The 18,926-nt window shown below is 34.4% G+C and overlaps 1 protein-coding gene across 1 annotated transcript in view; it reads left to right on the top strand.

The window, feature by feature from the left end:
- Window positions 1–18,926, top strand: part of LOC150107931 (mitotic spindle assembly checkpoint protein MAD1-like) — a 166,712-nt gene that overhangs the window by 127,328 nt on the left and 20,458 nt on the right. Inside the window, exons 12-14 of the mRNA XM_090415454.1 lie at window positions 5,859–5,953; window positions 14,053–14,146; window positions 17,121–17,340. Of these exons, the coding sequence (XP_090271580.1) occupies window positions 5,859–5,953; window positions 14,053–14,146; window positions 17,121–17,340 (409 nt within the window). The remainder of the gene's footprint in view (window positions 1–5,858; window positions 5,954–14,052; window positions 14,147–17,120; window positions 17,341–18,926) is intronic.

Raw genomic sequence — 18,926 nt, 5'->3', positions numbered from 1 at the left:
GGTAATTACTTTAAGACTGTTAAAAAGCAAATGGTGACAGAACCATAGTAGAAAATTTTCAAGAGAAGTGCAAATAGGAGTGCATATCAATACTTGAGGTAGAAAACGGCATCAAAAACTTGAAATGTGATAAGGCAGCTGGAGTAGATGATATTTGACCAGAAATGATCAAATATGGAGATATAAAATTTTACATTGGCTACACTGCAATGATTCGGAGGACCTGATCAGAATTCCATATGATTTGATTATTGTTACAGTTCACATCCATAAAAAAGGAAATAAAGCTGAATATGAGAATTTTTCTACTAAAGTTCCAAGTAAGATTTATGCAAGCATACTTGAAAAGAGGCTGAGAAACTTGGAGAAGAACAAGCTAGATTCAAGCAAAAGAGAGGTTGTCAGGCTCAGATTTTCACTTTTTACATGACAGATAGTTGAGAAATCATGGGAATATGACAAGAATCTGTACTTACATTTTGTGTATCTGAAAAAGCCATAGAAGAAGGTGCCCAGGGAAAAGCTTTTCAAAACAATAAAATTATTATTATTAAGAGACCTCCAAGGAGTCAGAGACTCATCAAGGGAGGCCACACATTACACACACCAGCTATCATATTTATTCTTGAATTCATTCACACTGCTTGCACTCACAACATCCAATGGCAATCCATTCCAATCACGCACTACCCTGTGAGAAAAAAATCAAGTCCTCGCCCCCTTCTTAGTGGCCTTCATTCTGAACTTCCAAGGATGCTCTCATCCTTTCCCCAATAAATTGAAAAATTTCATCAATTGAAATCTTGTATGACCCTTTAAGAAGTTTGTAAGTCTCAATCATATCTATCGTCTTTCTCCTGTCTGCTAGTGTCTGCAGTCTACAAATTCTCAATTTGTCTTCATACTCCGTATTCCACAATCCTGATATCATTTTTGATATCAGGATTTGTACTCTCTGCAATATATAAGAATCACAATGGAAACCAGGAAACCAGACCTGTGCACAATAGTCCAAGCAAGGTCTTATCAAGGCCTTGTAAAGAGGCAAAATAACATGCTTATCTTTACATGAGAACGTTTGTTACAGCATTGCAATTATCTTTTGAGTTGTATTTGCAATATTTGCCACATGACCCCTGAACTTCAACTTCCTATCTATTAATACCCCAGGATCCCTAGCCTCATCAGTTTCTTCTAGCCTAATCCCACCAATATAATACAACATTGGATATCTAATCACGCCAAAGTGATTGACTACATTTGCTGACATTGAACTGACACCCATTTTCCCATGCCCACAATTCCAGTATATTCATATCATTCTGCAAGTACTGCATATCAGCAGCATTCCTGATTACCCTACCTATCTTTGCATCATCATCAGCAAATAGTTGTATATCGCTTGTCAAATCCTTCCCAATATCATTAATGTACAGATTGAATAACAGTGGACCAAGCACTGATCCCACCACTAGTTACCTTAAATCTTGCAGACTCACATTCCCTGTATACTACTTTTGATATCTATCAGTCAGCCATTCTCCTATCCATGCTAATATTCTATAACTTAGACCCATTTTCTCCAATTTATGCAGCAGTCTGCCATGCTGTATTCTGTCAAAAGCCTCCTTAGCAAAATCCATAGGTATCATGGTGTATCCATTCCCCTTTTCCCCTTGTCTAGTTCAATAGTAATATTTTTATAGAATGTGAGCAAGTTGCTAAAACATGACCTTCCATTAGTAAACCCATGTTGTTCATTGCAAAGCAGAGATTCACTGTCAACCCATTTCTGAATGCGAGCCCTAACCAACTTTTCCAAAATCATCACCACCACTCCTGAGTTTAGTAAATGGAACATTATTCGGTGCAATTTTATATTCTGTATTTAAGTCAGCAGTTAGATTGAAGGAAATACAGGAAGATCGTTTGATGTAAAATATGAGGTAAAACAAGATCGCTCATTATCTCCACTCTTATTCATCATTTATATGATCATGTTATGAAAGAAAGTGGCATCAAACCTGATATTAGAATCACAGTTATCAAACTTAGCTGTTTGCTTTGTGATGATGTAAACCTGAATACATCCAGTGCAAATCTTCAGGATTCTCTAATGAAATTGAATAACAGCTGTAACAAATTCAGCATGAAAATCAGCAATAAAAAGACTAAAAACTATGGAAAAAAAAAAGCAGGAACATAGGAAACTGCATTCTGAATGGAGAACTACTAGAAGAAGTAAAATATCTCAGCTATTTAGGCACCGTTTTTAGTGAAGATGGCAAGTTTAATCCGGAAATAGACAACAGAATAAGCAAAGCTGGTGTGGAGCCAGTTGAATAAATTGATATGGAATAATAATATAGAAATTAGCCAAAATACTAACTAGCAGTATACCAGACAGTGTTCAAATCAATAGAAACACTTGATCAAAGATTAGAGACCATAGATACGGAAGTTCTTAGAAAAATTAGGGGCATGTACAGATGGCATCAATGTCAGAATCATATTAAAAATATGATTCTGACATTGATGCCATCTGTACATGCTGGAAAGGTTAGCAAAACAGGTGTTTGATGCAAGATAGCCTAGAGTAAGACCAAGATCTAGGTCGATTGATTCTGTCAGGAGTACTTTAAGAGAATGAAAAGCTAGAACAGATAAAACAATATTGGAGTTCTGACAAATAATAAGCTAGTTTGGAGGAAAATTGTTGATAAGAGACTAGTAATAATGTAAACTTAATCATGTAGTGCTGCAATAGTAGCCTAACATTACTGACATTGAACTGACACCCATTTTCCCATGCCCACAATTCCAGTCAATAAACACTCTTTAGGGATACATATCAGGAAATTGATGATGATCATGAAAGGTAACATGAAAACTGAAGATAAAGATATTCTAGCTGTCTTGAGTAATTACTTGGAACGATTGCTAAATGAAACAGGCAGTGACAGCATTGTTGTAGAAAACAGTCAACAGAAATGAAATCAGGGATGCTTGAAATTAAAAAAACCATCAAAAACCTGAAAAATGTTCATTTCAGATATGGAGGTGGTGGAGGAAAGAGCAACATATCAGAGCATTGTGCCCAAATAAAGAATACATCATTAATGTACTTAACCAAACAGAAGCTCTGAGAAATGGCTGTATTAAGAGCATGTTTTTTAAAATGCTCATATAGAAATTACCTAGAGAGAGAAAAGAGAAGAGCATATGGCTGAACCACCTATCTGTTTATATATGTGTGAAATAATGATGATGCCAAAACTGAAGAGATCAGTGATGTAATAGAAGAAAACATGTCATGGAGGAAAGTAAAGTGTCAGAATGGTGGATGTGGGTAAATAAACAAGACATCAAAACTAACTATGACATCAGTATTATCATCATCATCATGAAATTCTTGACATGGACCGTCAGGGGCATACAGGATATTATGATAATGCTACATGAAAAGATATCAACAAACAAAAATATGTCAGCAGACATTGCCATGAAAAGTTATCAACTGTCTATTGACAATTTTCCTTCCATTAATCAGTTATCTGTCAAGTCTCCAATATTATTAAATCTTATATTTCTCTCTTCTAAGACACTTTTCATTGTATCAATCCACATAGATCTTGGTCTTTCTCTGGGTCTTTTTCCTGCCATCCTGGCAAAGAACACTTGTTTTGCTAACCTTCCCTCTCACATTCTGTTTAAGTGGCCATACTATTTGAAATTAGCTCTGCTAACACATTCCTGATTATTAACAATGTCAAGATCTTTCTATATATACTCATTTTTTAATATGATTCTGCCAATGATGCCATCTGTTCACTCCCTTAATCTTTCTCAGAACTCTCCCCTAATGAAAATAAAATTGGTTTGAACAATGTTTTGTATACAGCTAGTTTAGCATTTTGAATAATTTCTCTCTCTCTTATTCCATATAAATTTATTCAGTTCTTTCTACAATACCAGCTTTCCTAATTCTGCTGTTTATTTCCATATTTAATTTGCTATCTCTAAAAACTGTTCCAAAATAGCTTCAATGTTTTACTTCTATAAGTTCTCCATTTAAGATGCAGTTGATGTTTTTAATGTTCCTACTATTTTTATTGTCTTTATCTTTTAATTGCTAATTTTCATACCAAATTTATTACAGTAGCTAATCAATTTAATCAGGGAATCCTGTAGACTTTTGCATTTATTTAGAAGTATAACATCATCTGCACAGAGTAAAGAAATTAGATTAACATATCCAATTTTGATATCAGGTTTAATATTACTTCCCTTCATAATGTGATTCTTATAGATGAATAACAGTGGTACCCTTGTCTGACACCTGGTTTAACATTAAACCATCTTCCTATACCTCCTTCAATTCTAACTACTGATTTACAGCTTAAATGTATTGCTCAATATAATGTCCCATTTACACCATATAACTAGCATTTTGAAGAACTTTCCTCTTGGCAACTTGCCAGCACCCCAAAATCTAGTTCAGTATGGAAAAAGAAAATATCTGCTTTTTCAGTATACAACCCACATAGGTAGATACATATACAAACTTTCTCATCATCTCCCTTACAATATTGTTTCATTAAACCCTTGTTAACAGAGTCTCCAAATCTTTGTTCCAAATAGGCTTCCCTCACAGCTTAATTCTCCTTTTTTTTTTTTTTTTTTTTTTTTTTTTTTTTTTTTCATCATAGCTTCCTGTCCAATGGCTAGTTTTTGAGGAGTCAAACCTTATATGTGGATTTTCGAACAACATGGGAGTTGGTGCCTCTAACTCTCGCGTTGTTCAAGGATCAACTGTATGTATGTGTATACATATTTTTTTAATTTTTTTTTTTTTTTTCTTGTGGAGCATTGGCTGTTTAGCATCCTAGAATCATACTTTTTGGTTTCCAAGAAACTAATAAAATCAAGAATATTTGTGGTTTTCATAACACCACATCAAGTGATTTTTATTGACAGTTGGCCTCCTGTATAAAAAGTGTGATGAAAGATCTGGATCTTTCATCACTTCCAACTGCAGCAAATATAGGTGGCTGTTTTGGATGGCATCACAGAAACATTGCAGTATGGGTGTGTATCAACAATGCAATCTGTAAACAGTGAGTTAGTCAAAATTATTCTTTTGCTGTCCCAAAAGTGTCATTGTCACCTGAAGCTGTTAGGTGATAGACTTCTGTATCTCTGTTATCCTTTTGTGTTTTAACTGCTCACTGTGCCAATTTGTTAGCTGGTGTATCATCTGTTTTCTTTCTCTCTCTATATATATAGGTAGCTCTCACTATTGCAAACTCTTAGGGATCACAGGAATGGTTGGTTGTAGCAGTAGATTATGATTTATTTATGTATTTTTATTTTTTCCTCATAGCATTCTAACTGTGTTGTCCGCTTGGAATGTTAATGGAAACTTTGCAGGAGTTTGTTATAGTGAGTGAGTTATAACAGAGTTTGCTGTAGTGAGAGTTGACTGTATAGGACTACCTACAAGTAAATCTTATATAGTATGACATTTTAGGATCATAAAAATTGCAAAATATATTTTATCCTCTTTGATGGAAATGCACACAAGAAAGATGCCCAACACATTTGAAATGCCACTATTTATCAAGGAAAAAATATGAAAAACACAATTTATTTTCTGATCTCTGTGTATTTATTTTTTTTAATTTTTATTTTTGTATTCTATATTAATAACACTACATATCAAAACGTTGACAAAATGTTTTTGATTTATCCTTATTTCCCATGATTTCAGGTTGAAACAAAATATTTTGCTAGAAATATATTTATTTCTGTTGCTAGAAATGTATTTATTGTTTATTACTTTTTAATTATTTATTCAGCTAGAAACAGAGAAAGATGCATTGATGAAAGAAGTGGAACGTGCCCAGGGTGACAAAGGAGAGAGTGTCTCAAATGAAGAATTACAGCAGTTAAAGTTAGTAAAAATTTATGACGTTTTGTTTTTGCATAATATTATTGGAACTATGTTAAGTTTCAATAGTGTTATTAGTAAAAATGTTGAAGTTCTGTAATTTTATCATTGCAGATAAAAATTTAGTTGATATTTTAGTACCATTTACTTCGTTTACATACAGTAAAATAACATAGTAATAATGGTGTTAACAGTTATTTAGTTCAATACTAGGATGAAAAAAAATTTTTAATTTTTATGAAGAGAGGGTTAATGGAACATTATACAAAGCAATGCAGTCTATATTTAAGTTGTAAGTCAGCAGTTAGAATTGAAGGAAATACAGGAAGATGATTTGATATAAAATATGGGGTAAGACAAGGATGTACATTATCTCTGCTCTTATTCATCATTTATATGGATCACAATATGAAAGAAAGTGGCATAATATTAGAATTGGTGACATCAAACTTACCTCTTTGCTGTATGCAGATGATGTTGCAATTTTAAATACATCCAGTGCATGTCTCCAGGATTATCTAAATTGCATAACAATAATAAATTTCATATGAAAATCAACAATAAAAAGACAAAGACAATGAAAATTGGCAGAAATGTTAACTGCATCCTGAACAAATAACCCATAGAACAAATAAAGCATTTCAGCTATTTAGGCATAATTTTTAGTGAAGATTGCAGATTAAATTTGCAAATAAGCACAGATGGTATAATAGGGAGCCAACCGAATAAATGTATACAGAATAACAGAGAAATTAGTCAAAACACTATCCAATCCAATTTAGAAAATTAGCTAGAATACTCTGTTTCACCATCATAGTTGATAGTTTGAAGTATGATGTCCTTTGTTTTAGTCCAATAATGAGCTGAATTCTTAAGGAATTAGAGTGGCTTATGCAGGTCTTGAGAAGGAATGTTAAAATGTTTTTTTTTTAATGACAATCCCAACCACCAACAGTCGTAAAGTACATTTAGTATTGTTAGTGACCAAGCTTTATAGATAACCTTTAGGGACCATACATTGTATTTTTTCAAGCCACTTCAGGCCTTCAGATAAGTGGGTGATATTCTTACACCAGGTGATGAAAATTATCATGTCAAGATATTTACAAACCTCCATGCTACATTGGGATTCAAATCCACAGCCTGTAGGTTGGAGAGGAAAAAAAAACAATGTCCACAGGTTGTACATTTGAATATGACTGTGGAATTCAGGCCCACTTTATTTATTTTGTTGTTGTTGCAGTAATGACTTAGGAAAACAGCAGTTTCATTTCTGTTTATATCTAAAACCAGATAAAAGAAACTAGAGCATGGATGTGAAATTACATTTATGATGATACTAATACTACTAAATATCTAATTCTAAATATCTGTTATGACAGCACATATTTTTATTCAGTATAGAATTTAAATTTTGAATATTGTTTCAAGTATAGCAGATAAAGAACTTATGAAGTCATTGCTCTAGGTACATGAATGAATTACATGTACAAACTGAAGTTCATCTCATTTTTTGGATAAAAACAGTAAAGAAGAGTATGAAGTCTTCATTGCCTCTAAACTTATTCAAGTACAATATTTACATTGAGAGTGATTATGTGTGTAGCAGTAACTATAAAACTTTTATTATATCTTCATACGTGAACATTTCTTGTTGAAATGCTTGAATATAAAAGTGACCAATGGTGTACCTGAGAATTCAGTCTTTGGACCATTGTTGTTCAATCTATACATTAATGACATTAGGAAGGGTCTAACAGGAGATGTTCAATTGTTTGCTGATGATGCAAAGATGGGTAGGGCAATCAGGGATACTACTGATATCCAGCACTTACAGAATAATTTCCATATGCTGGAAATTTGGGCAAATGAAAATGGCTGTCATTCCAATGTTGGTAAGTATAAAGTAATGCACTTTGGCATGATGAGATTTCCAGTGGCTGTGGAGTGTAGGGTTATGTTACAAGAAACATTGCATAATGGTGAATAGGAATTTGAAGTTTAAAAGTTACATAGCAAAAATTTGCAAATGCACCTCACCTCAAAAGATAAATGTTGAAGCGAACCTTGACATGTAACGATAAGAAAGTCATTTTGTCTCTTTACAAGGCTTTTACAATTTATGATTGGTGGGAGGTGATAGTGGATAAGGATCTGAAATTTAGGAGATACATTGCTAAAATTGTAAGGACAACACAAAGAATTCTGGGAATGGTACGGAGGACACTGACGTGTTGAAGTAAGGAGATTCTTCTTCCATTGCATAAGGCTTTGATTAGGCTACACATGGACTACTGCGAACAGATTTGGTCACCTTTTTAAAAGGACGAAGAGATGATGTTGGAAAGCAGAGGTGACTGATTGAAGGTAGTTTCTGATCTCTGGAATGTTGAATATGAGGAAAGGTTGAGAAGATGCAGTTTACAGAGTCTAGTAGATAGGAAGAAGAGAAGGTTGTTATAGGATCATTGTTGGAGTGGTTTTACAGAAAACAGTGGGAGATCAGGGGAGAACCAGAAGTCATCCCTGAAAGCTGTATAAGGAGGGTGTGTGAGAATCAGATATTTTTCATGCAGAGTTGTGAATGATTGGAATGCCTTGCCTGAGTGTGGTGTCTGCAGAGAGAATTTGAGTGTGTTTAAGGCACAGTATTGTTATTTTTTTTATTTTGTTACATTGTTATTATTGAAGAATACAAAAGAGAACTGCAAAAGACATTGAAACTGTTAAATGAGGAAGGGAAGAGATTTGGACTTGTTATGAACTTGGAAAAAACAAAGACTGGTATTTGGTGAGAAGATGAAACAAAAGATACAAGTGGATTGAATTGATATAGAAAATGTAGAACAATTGACATATTTGGCAATTGACTCTTTTCTTCATTCCTTCATAAGGAATGAAGAAGAAAAAAAAATCAGCTAATGCTTTTTATTCCTGTATAGGGAATAGGCGAGGCTGTTTTAGTCCTATCTAACTTTTGGAGACTGACTGGGTAGTGCAGTCTCTACTGGCAGCCAATCAGATAGCTGGTCCATGACTATCACTAAGTTAATCACCACTCAGCGAAGAGATGGCTAACAAGTGCTGCCATCTCATGGTCCCTAACACAATATTTTTAATGTCTGAAAAAAATAGTATGGGTTCGCCAATCGATTTTCTTGAGTTTATGGGAGAAAAAACCCACTTGCCTGTGCCAGAACTCAACTAACTTAGGAACCAGTTGAAAAAAGCTTAAAAAATGTTCCTGTAGTCGGTGACTTCATTCGTGTGGAATGCCATGTAGTGCACTTCCACGGTCAAGTGCAAGTGCAGCACTTGATCATGCACTTCTACTTCCACTGAGCTAAACAGGCTCTAAAGAAAAATAATTTTGAAAGAACTTGTTACAGGAAGATTCTAAGAATAGGATGGGTACAGAAAATCACTAATGAAGAGCCCTATCTGAAGATACAACCAAAGTGTTAGATCTTGAAAGGGGACTCTTTCAACAAAAAAAAGTCATTCATTCAAGATTTAACAAGAAACAAAATTCTGAGCTAGAAATGCTTGCACTATTGGTTAATTAAGAAAAATATAAAAGAAAACCTGTTACAATTACCTTAGAAAGAAAATTGAGGAGAAAATTGTATGTCAAAATAGAATTATATTGTAAAAATTATTGATGTCTAAATTATACTGTATAAGAATGTAAATCTAAGTGCAAACAAAGGTTCAAAGGTTGCTAGCTAACTGCCTACGATGACGTCACGGCGCAACGGAAGCGTTCGTGAAAGGTGCGCTGAACTCACGTTCGGCGAAATGAGTGCTCTTCAAGGAGCAGACGTGTGATGCAATCGTGTAGGGGCGAATAGGAGAGCACAGTGAGAGATCCTCCATTATGAAAAGAGGGCGCTAAAAAGAAGAATAAAAAGCGAGTTCACTCAGGTTTGAACCCCCCCGTTTTTTCTGTTCCTGTTTTCTCGTGTGGACGAGCAGAGCGCTGACCGATCGACGACGCTGGAAGTATTCTCCTTCCCGGTTGCTAGCTGAAGAAGTCGGGCATGCTATACGTGAGCTGACGGCAGACATTAACTAGGGCCATCAGTAAAAGTTTACCGATGCGAAACAGCGGAATAAGTTCCCCAAAAAGGACGGCCAAGATGACGATATCGATCCAGTAGACAAGCGTATATACGGCAAAGTGCAAGGAATGGCGATTTGCGTCGATCAGCATAATCTTCACGTGGATGCGACTCAATAAAGCAGAAAGACATCTGACAACAAAGGACGGACGAAAAGAAGCGCGATATCCTCTCAGGACACTGGTAAAGTACAGTAAATTTCTTAATCGTGTAACGGTTAGTATTGGGGCAAAGAGAGAAGAACAAATTTCTGATTTGAGAAGAAAGAGAACTTTTAAGTGACTTTTGTGCTTAGTAACGCGTTAATCTAATTATATTGGACTAGTAGTCTGAAAGCCTGAAAGTATGCAACACTTAGTTGAATGTGAATTGACCTTTGTTAGCAAGTTTTACTTAGAATTCTGAATTACTATTTCATGATAAATATGTGCTTACTTAATCTATAGGTGTAAAATTAGAGTGTTTAGATAATTAATGTGTTCCTTATAGCTCAGCTAATGAATTAGAATTCTGATATGACATACCTTGATATGTTTATTGTATGAATTTTTGATAATTAATAAACATGTTTTCTCTATGTAAGTCTGAGTTTGTCTGAACATGTGATTGAAATTACTACTCACTAAAGTTCGAACCTGTGAATAAGGGGAAATTAAAGAAAGTTTAGGCCATGACTGCAATGTTGAAGTTTCTATAGGCACTTAATACTTTAATAAGATTAGGTAATACTTAAACTCTGGGTAAGTTTCTTTGTACAAGAATTCTTCTGTACTAGGACTCTGGCTGGCGCAGCTAAAATAAATAAATTTTGTCAGAGTTCCGAATAGAGAAGCAGCCCCAGAGAAATAAGTTAGAGATTTGAGGCTTAGTTAGTACGACAAGGATTTAAGATAGAACATAGAGAACCACACAAATATAACAAAAGGTAAATCTAATGCAGAAGATTATACAACAGAAGCTGCAATTATTTGGACATCTGCAGAATGAGCGAGGATTGGAAGATAAAGACATTCATGTTTGGTATTATGGATGGTGTAAACAGAAGAGATAGACCATACAAAGAATGGATAGATGACAGAAAGGACTGTTATGGAATAGGTTTACAGAAACTGCGACACACTGGACAAAGAAAGGTGAAAGAAGATGGTGAAGGAGGCATCAGACACCAACGGGCAGTGAGTCCATGGTTCAGATGATGACGATGAAGGCACGGTATGATGAGCTGTGGGTATGACAAAAGGACCTCCTAGATGAGTCTTTGACTCAATGGGGTCTTGGGATAATAGTAATTATCTTCTTTTTAATCCTAAAGTCTTTCCAGTGGCTTTTGTTTAGCTACTTTTATTTTTCTTCACATTTTCTTATATTTTTCATTGCATTTTCTCAGAACATGCTGATTTATTTGCTAGGAACTTTTAATGTGCTTTGTTCTTCTCCTGGATTGCCTTTTTTACTTCTTGCATCCACCAGAGAGTTCTGATTGTTCTATCCTTGCAAACACTTTATCACATGCCTCCCTAGCTGAATCAATTAATGTTTCCTTCAGAGTTTGTCACTAAGTCTCCAAGGTGTTAAACTTGTCATCAAACTTTCATTTTTTTTTCATGAATCATACTTGTATCTTTGAGTCTACAGTTTCACTTCTGAAAACTGCTCCACTCTGATTCTTTTAAAAACTTTCTGCATCCTTCTCATCGATATGCTATTCATTTTTTATCCTGCTCAAAAATAAATGGAGATCACGTCTATTTCAAATTCCTGTATACTCTTGGGTCCTATTTTCTTACTGGAATGTGACTTTAGTTTTAGCGATAACTAGTCCATGTCCTGAATAGTAATCAAGTAGGTACTTTACTTATCTACTTGTCTTGCTCTTTTCTTCAAATTTTTCCCAAACATTTCTAAATGTCAAGTATTCATTTCCTACTCAGCTGTTTAGACTTCCAACAATGACCAACATTTCTTTTTTCCTTGTATTATCCTGTAATGACTTGAAAATTCTCTTTACTTCTTCTGTAGTATAACCTTCTCTGGGACATGAGCACAAATACGTCTCATCCCATTTCCCATTTTGATGTTCACCTACCTTGCTGCACTTCATATTGCCTGCCATTCAAGATAATTATCCTCATGTTTAATATTAAATATTATAGCTGCTACTTCCTTTTTCTTATCAATGTTGCTGAATATAATATTTGTGTTTGTTTTTTAAAAGAGCTATACTTGTTTTTGTCTTCTTTGTAATGGTGATACCAATTTATGTTGACCTGGTACTTCTTCAGTTCTTCTGCTGGTTCCACTTCGTTTTGAGTGATGCTTCTTATGTTGATATTGCCAATCTTGAATTCTGCTGTTGGTGATTTGGAGTTTGTTCCAGTAGTTCCAGACAAAAACAGTGGGAGCCTTGTTTAACTGGTCTACCCTCCCAGTCAGGCCAAAATTCCATCATATTGTATGATCATTTTATTTGGTTTAAGCTGATACAGAATACAATTTGGTTGGTTATATCGCAAATTGGCAGCCTGTCATCATTCGTTCACTATTCAAGTAACAGGATACAACATGAAAAGTTGAGGGTTAGGTCAGAAGCCTGGCATGTTCCTTCAAAGGTGGGGTCTCCTTCCAGTTATCTAATTTTGACCCTTAAATGACCCCAGTGTTGTACATGTAAATTGTAAATAATGGCTACTTTATAGGTATCAGTTTAAAGCATTGGGAGTAGCTTTTAGTAAGATAGCTCCTATTAATTAAATTCTTGCTTTTTTGAAACATGTTATAAATATACTGAACTTCATGAAACAAATTTTAGAGTTAACTTAAAAAAATAACAGAGACTTAATATATATTTATTTAAGTATTAGTGAACTTTTTATTAATCATTGCATGATACGCTAGACATTAATCAAAACCAACTAATTTTGCAAACACCCCTTGCAGCTTCATTAGGGCTTTTTTTGTATGGAAGAAATGAAGAAAGCAAGCATTGATGTTAAACTGAATTAGTCGTTAGAAGAGCACAATTCAATGTAAATTAAATATGGATACAGTGATGTAATTACATGACTGTAGAATTTGGAAGTAATTGTTGGAGAAATTAAAGACTGATATGTCAAAAGATCTGATTAGTGATTTCCAGATATCATTTAGGATAAATCCTTGGTTTCTGTTAAGGAAACCACATGAGTGAATAACCATAGATTCTTAGATTTGTCTAGGAAAAAAAGTTTTCTTCTGAATAGGGCATGGTGGATATATCCTAATCAACAGTATGATTTGTAGCCAGAGTATGTGAGCTATCCCAGACTTTTTTTTCCTTTTAGCTTTTGCCTATGTAAGCAAGACCACAAAAACATAGTATCCACCTGAATATTGTAGAGGTAGAACTGCCCTTTTGAGTCTCCATTAAGAAACCAAAAGGAAAAGGTTTGAAGTTCCTCCTTAAGTTTGTCTTCTTTAGTAGTGATAAAGGTTGCCTGGTTTGGGTGTGGATTACACCTAACTATTGAGAAGTTGATGAAGGAACAAATATTATCCAGTATGTGGTTAGGTTTGCAGAAAACCATCTAAAGAAACACCATTATCTGGTTTCTTTGTATTAGAACATCCAGAAAAGGAAGTTTACCTTCTTTCTTTAACTCTAATGTGAAATTATGTTAGGGTGAAACAAATAAACTGCTGCAAGGCAGAAAAGTCATGCTTCCAGACTTCTGCCAGATGGTGGGTATCAATGTAGCTTGAGTCAGGAAATGTGTCTTCTCGATGTTTCCTATGAGTAGATCAGCAGATGGGAGATAAGGACCACCTATTGTTATTCCAAACTGTTATGTATGAAAAACCATTGGTTCATTGAAAGAAGTAAGGCCAGAGACAATGTTTGAACAGTTATGCAATGACTAATAAAAGTTCCTCAGTACTTATATAAGTTTTTATGGTTGTAAAATACAAATTTAAAATTTCATATTGTACATTTAATTTTTGTAGGGCACAGTTATCCCAACAGCAGGTACAGTTGCAACAACTTCAGCAGAAAAAAGAAACTCTGGAGCAAGAAGTTTATGAACTAACTCAGCAAAAAGTAAATATGTATTGTCCTTTTTTAAATTTTACTATTATGTTATCATAAATTAGTAATACATTATTGTTTGCAGTGGTGAAAATTTCTTAATTCTTAGATGATTTCTTCTGTACAAGCCATCTTTCATTTTTCATTTAAAAAACACTTAGTAAATGGAACTTGTGGGATGCTCTGTGTTAAACGAAAATTATAGAATTTGTTTGATTTGTATTTTATCCTGTGCTATATAAGTTTTTTGTATTACAGTCAAATTTTACTATAGCAAACTCATCATCATCATCAAATTCCTGACATGTACCCTCAAGGGGTGAACAGCATATGATAATACAACATGAAAAATTTACATCATTACTAACTTCCTGTCTACAATTTTCCTCCAGATTAGTCTGTTACCTGTCAAGACTCCAATATTATCACATCTTATATATCTGTCATCTAAGGCACTTTGTACCGTATCAATCCACCTATATCTTGGTCTTCCTCTGGGTGGTTTTCCTGCCAACCTGGCAGAGAACACTTGTTTTGCCAATTTTTCTTTGCCCATTCTGTTTAAATGACCATACCACCTGAGATTAGCCCTGATAATACATTCCTGGATGCTGACAATGTCAAGCTCTTTCCTAATATCCTCGTTTTTAATACGATATTGCCATTGATGCCATCTGTTCATGCCTCTAATCTTTCTCAGGATTCTCATATCTGTGGCCTCTAGTTGTTGGTCAAGTATTTTACTTCTGACCCAGTTCTCAGATCCATAAGTTAAAACTGGTTTGATAACTGTCTTGTATACAGCTAATTTAGTGTTCCGACTAATTTCTCTCTTATTCCATATGAATTTATTCAATTGACTTCCCACCATAACAGCTTTGCTGATTCTGTTGTCCATTTCTATATTTAATTTACCATCTTCAGTAAAAATCATGCCCAAGTAGATGAAATGTTTTACTTGTTCCACAGGTTCTCCATTCACAACACAGTTGACATTTTCAATGATTCTGCCTATTTTCATTGTCTTTTTATTGCTGACCTTCATACCATATCTATTACAACAGTTATTCAATTTGGTCAGAGAATCTTGCAGACTTGTAGCGGATTTATTTAGAAGTATAACATCATCTGCATAAAGCAAAGAGCTGACATTAATATCTCCAATTTTGATATCATGTTTAATACCACTTTCCTTCATAATGTGATCCATATAGATAATGAATAACAGAGGGGATAATGTACATCCTTGTCTCACACCAGATTTAACATTAAACAATCTTCCTGTACCTCCTTCAATTCTAACTGCTGACTTACAACTCAAATAAAGACTGAGTATTGCTTGATATAATGCCCCATTGACACCATATAACTGTAGCATATTGAATAGCTTCTCTCTTGGCACCTTGTCATATGCCTTTTCCAGATCAACAAAACTTAAATACAGATCTTTCTTATATTCCCATGCTTCCTCAACTATTTGTCGTAAAGTGAAGATCTGATCCTGACAGTCTCTATTTGGCCTGAATCCAACTTGTTCTTCACCAAGCTTTTCTTCCACAATTCTTCTCAACTGTTTCTGAAGTATACTTGCATAGATCTTGTCAGGAACACTCAGTAGGGAAATAACTCTGTAATTCTCACATTCAGTTTTATTTCCCTTTTTATATATGGATGCTATTAGAGCTCTACTCCAAAAATCGGGAATTCGTCCTTCTGCCCAGGCTTTCTGAAATATGCAGTGCAGCCATTGTAAGACTCTTATACCACCATACTTCAGCATTTCTGGTCGAATATCATCTACTCGTGCTGCCTTTCCACATTTCAAACCTTTGATAGCTTTTTCTACTTCAAGTATGGATATGTATTCCTGGTTGTATGCCTGTTGAGTGTTTTTTAACACTGTGCTATCACTGCTTGTTTCGTTTAGCAATTTTTCAAAGTAATTACTCCATACTGAAAGGATATCTTTTTCTCCTGTTTTCATGTCTCCTTTATCATCTCTCTTTCCTCCATTTCTAAGCTTCTTCAACAACCTCCAGAATACCTTACCATCTTTTTGATATTTATTTTCTATGTTCTTGCCAAAATCCTCCCATGACTTTTGTTTAGCTAGTTTTACACAGTGTTTGTCTTTCTTACATTTGCCTGTGTATTCTCTAAGAGCAAAAAATGACTTATTTGCCAGGAACTTTTGATATGCTTTCTTCTTTTCCTTCATTGCCTCTTTAACTTCCTGTGTCCACCATGGAGTTTTGATTTTTCTATCCTTGCAGACAACCTCACCATATGCCTCTCTGGCTGAATCAATCAGGGTTTTCTTCAAGGTTTGCTACCAAATCTCCTAGGTTTGGTTCCTGTTCTCAAACTGTTTCATTTTTTCTTCAATAATCTTTGTAAACTTTCTTGCATGTTATTCTTTTCATTATGAAATTCAGTTTTATCCTGCTCAAGACTAAATAGTGATCACTTCCAATTTCAAATCCTCTGTACACTGGCATCCTGCACCAGAGAGAAAACATCACTATCAACAATAACAGCCAATGAGACTTTTCTTATTCCTTGCCTCTTCTCTCCATGTGAATTTGTGCACATTTTTATGTTGGAACATATTGTTAGTAATAACCAGGCCATGTCCTGAGCAGAAATTCAATAGGTATTTGCCATTATTATTAGCTAACTCACTTTAACAAATTATCAAAGAAAAAAAAAAAAAAAAGCCTGATAATGTTCTTGCTGAAATTAATAATTCTGCTAAGTGTATGTTTTTTCCCCCCTCAAAAGTTATGTTTTTCAGATAAGTAAGATTTTCATGTGATTAATGTTTGCAAAAATGTGCAGTCAAGTTTTATTTTACAAAAAATAAATATAGCCTACAATCATCTTAATTATCATTTAAAAAAATTACTGCATAAATAGCTTACAGGATATGTACAAAACATACGAAAGCATATTCAGAAACATTCACAAACTCTTGGTTTGCTTTCAGAGTCTGGAGCATGGTGCTGATGAAAAAATAATTCATCTGGTAAACAATCCTGTGAATATGGCTATTCAAGAAAGAATAGCTGCCATGCAGAAACTGAAATCAGAGAATGATCAGTTGCGCACAAGAATAAAGATCCTTGAAGAGGCTGGAGGAAATATTGAAAATATTACTTCAAAGGTACAACAACATCTTGAAGAACAGCCACCAGCCACTATAGAAGGTAGGTAGGTAGTCATCTAAAAACATAAGAAATATTTTCAACTGTTCTTCTTATTAAAAAAAACTTCATAGTACCTGTTCAAATTGTTAAGCAATTCTTTATTCTTCAGCATAATGGATTAAGATGGTTTATCACTGTGCTCACCTCTGTTGGATATGAGCAGAATAAGATGAGATAAAATGAGTTATTTGCTTCATACACACGGTTTCACAGGATTCAAAATCTGAATCTTTGGTAATGACATTACACAAGAGGAACTGTGGATTCAAGGGGATGCCAGAAGTATCAGAAATGAAAGAAGAGTTTTTTGGCATTGGTCATCAGTGAGACCTGGTTAACAGAAAATGATAGTTATGGGATAGAATGTAAAGAATGACTGTGGAAAGATGACTTTCATCAATACTTATAGTAGGAAGGTGATAGAAGCAAAAGAAATAGTTGAGTTGCTGAGTGATCACTTTGAAGTATATTATTGTTTAGAGATGAGATTATTATTATTCTTTTTTCAATCTATCCTCATTTTTATGAGATTTTCTCTATAACAATTATTTCTATTTCCGAGTGTATTTATATGTGCACAAGGGTTCACTCTGATTGGTGCAATGACTCTTACTGTTTCTTTCAGAATCCAAAAAAAAATCACTTGACTCAAGCCCAAATACAAAAATTAGACATTTAATAAAACAAAAACAATATATATATATATATATACACTTCAAACAAAATTACATAACTAACTACAAAATTAATTGGATCCAAGGCCTTTTAAAATAATCTTACACTTAAGAGATCACCCATTTTCTAACTCATTCTATTACTGATTTGTTTAACATATACTTCATCACATCCACGAGACTAAACACTTTGTTTACACAATAACAAAATGTTCATAGCCAGTTTCTCTGTTAAGGCCCTTTTCCGAAGATATAAGATTCTCTTCTTCTTTTCATAGGATCCTTTCTCTTCACCCTCATGTAGTACACATTATTCCTCCTGACTCTGAAGTAAGATATTCTGAATTTATCGAAGTATAGTTACTCTTACCTCATGCATTTCAATTTTTGTTAATTTTGTACCAGCAAAAAAGTTTCTTCTACTGCTTTATCTAAGTTGCTAAATTCCGTCTCCTATTCCAGTAGAAATAACAAATAGATCCGGCATCCTTAAAACAGATGAAATTTTCAATCAGCGTTTCCTTGAACATTCCTTTAGAAAGTCAATTGCAATATATTCTTTTATTTACCAATACTTATTGCAGTCTTCCACTTTAAAAACTCACAGTTCTATGATTCCTTTTTTGGAATGTACTATTAATTTTCTTCTGACTGTCGCATAAAAAAAAAACTTAATTTCCTCAGAACCCAAATATTTGCCAGCCTGCATTCTGTTTTCTTTCCAAACTCTCTCTAGTTGTTTTTCATTACCTCGATACTGAACGCTCTCTCTGTCAGCTGTCAATCACCCATCAAACTCCTCAGCGAGCATGCGCACTCCATGAAAGTGGCAAGCGGGAAGCTCAGTATAATGGCTGACACGTTGTCTCCGTTAGCGACAAGAGAATGTCTTTACAAAAACACAGCACTTAA

This window comes from Typopeltis vanoorti, chromosome 3 (genome assembly GCF_054136105.1).
Source record: "Typopeltis vanoorti isolate ZY-2024b chromosome 3, IOZ_Tvanoo_1.0, whole genome shotgun sequence".
Classification (NCBI taxonomy): Eukaryota; Metazoa; Arthropoda; class Arachnida; order Uropygi; family Thelyphonidae; genus Typopeltis; species Typopeltis vanoorti.
Note: the sequence above shows the minus strand (reverse complement) of the source record. Positions and strands in the feature narration are given on the sequence as shown.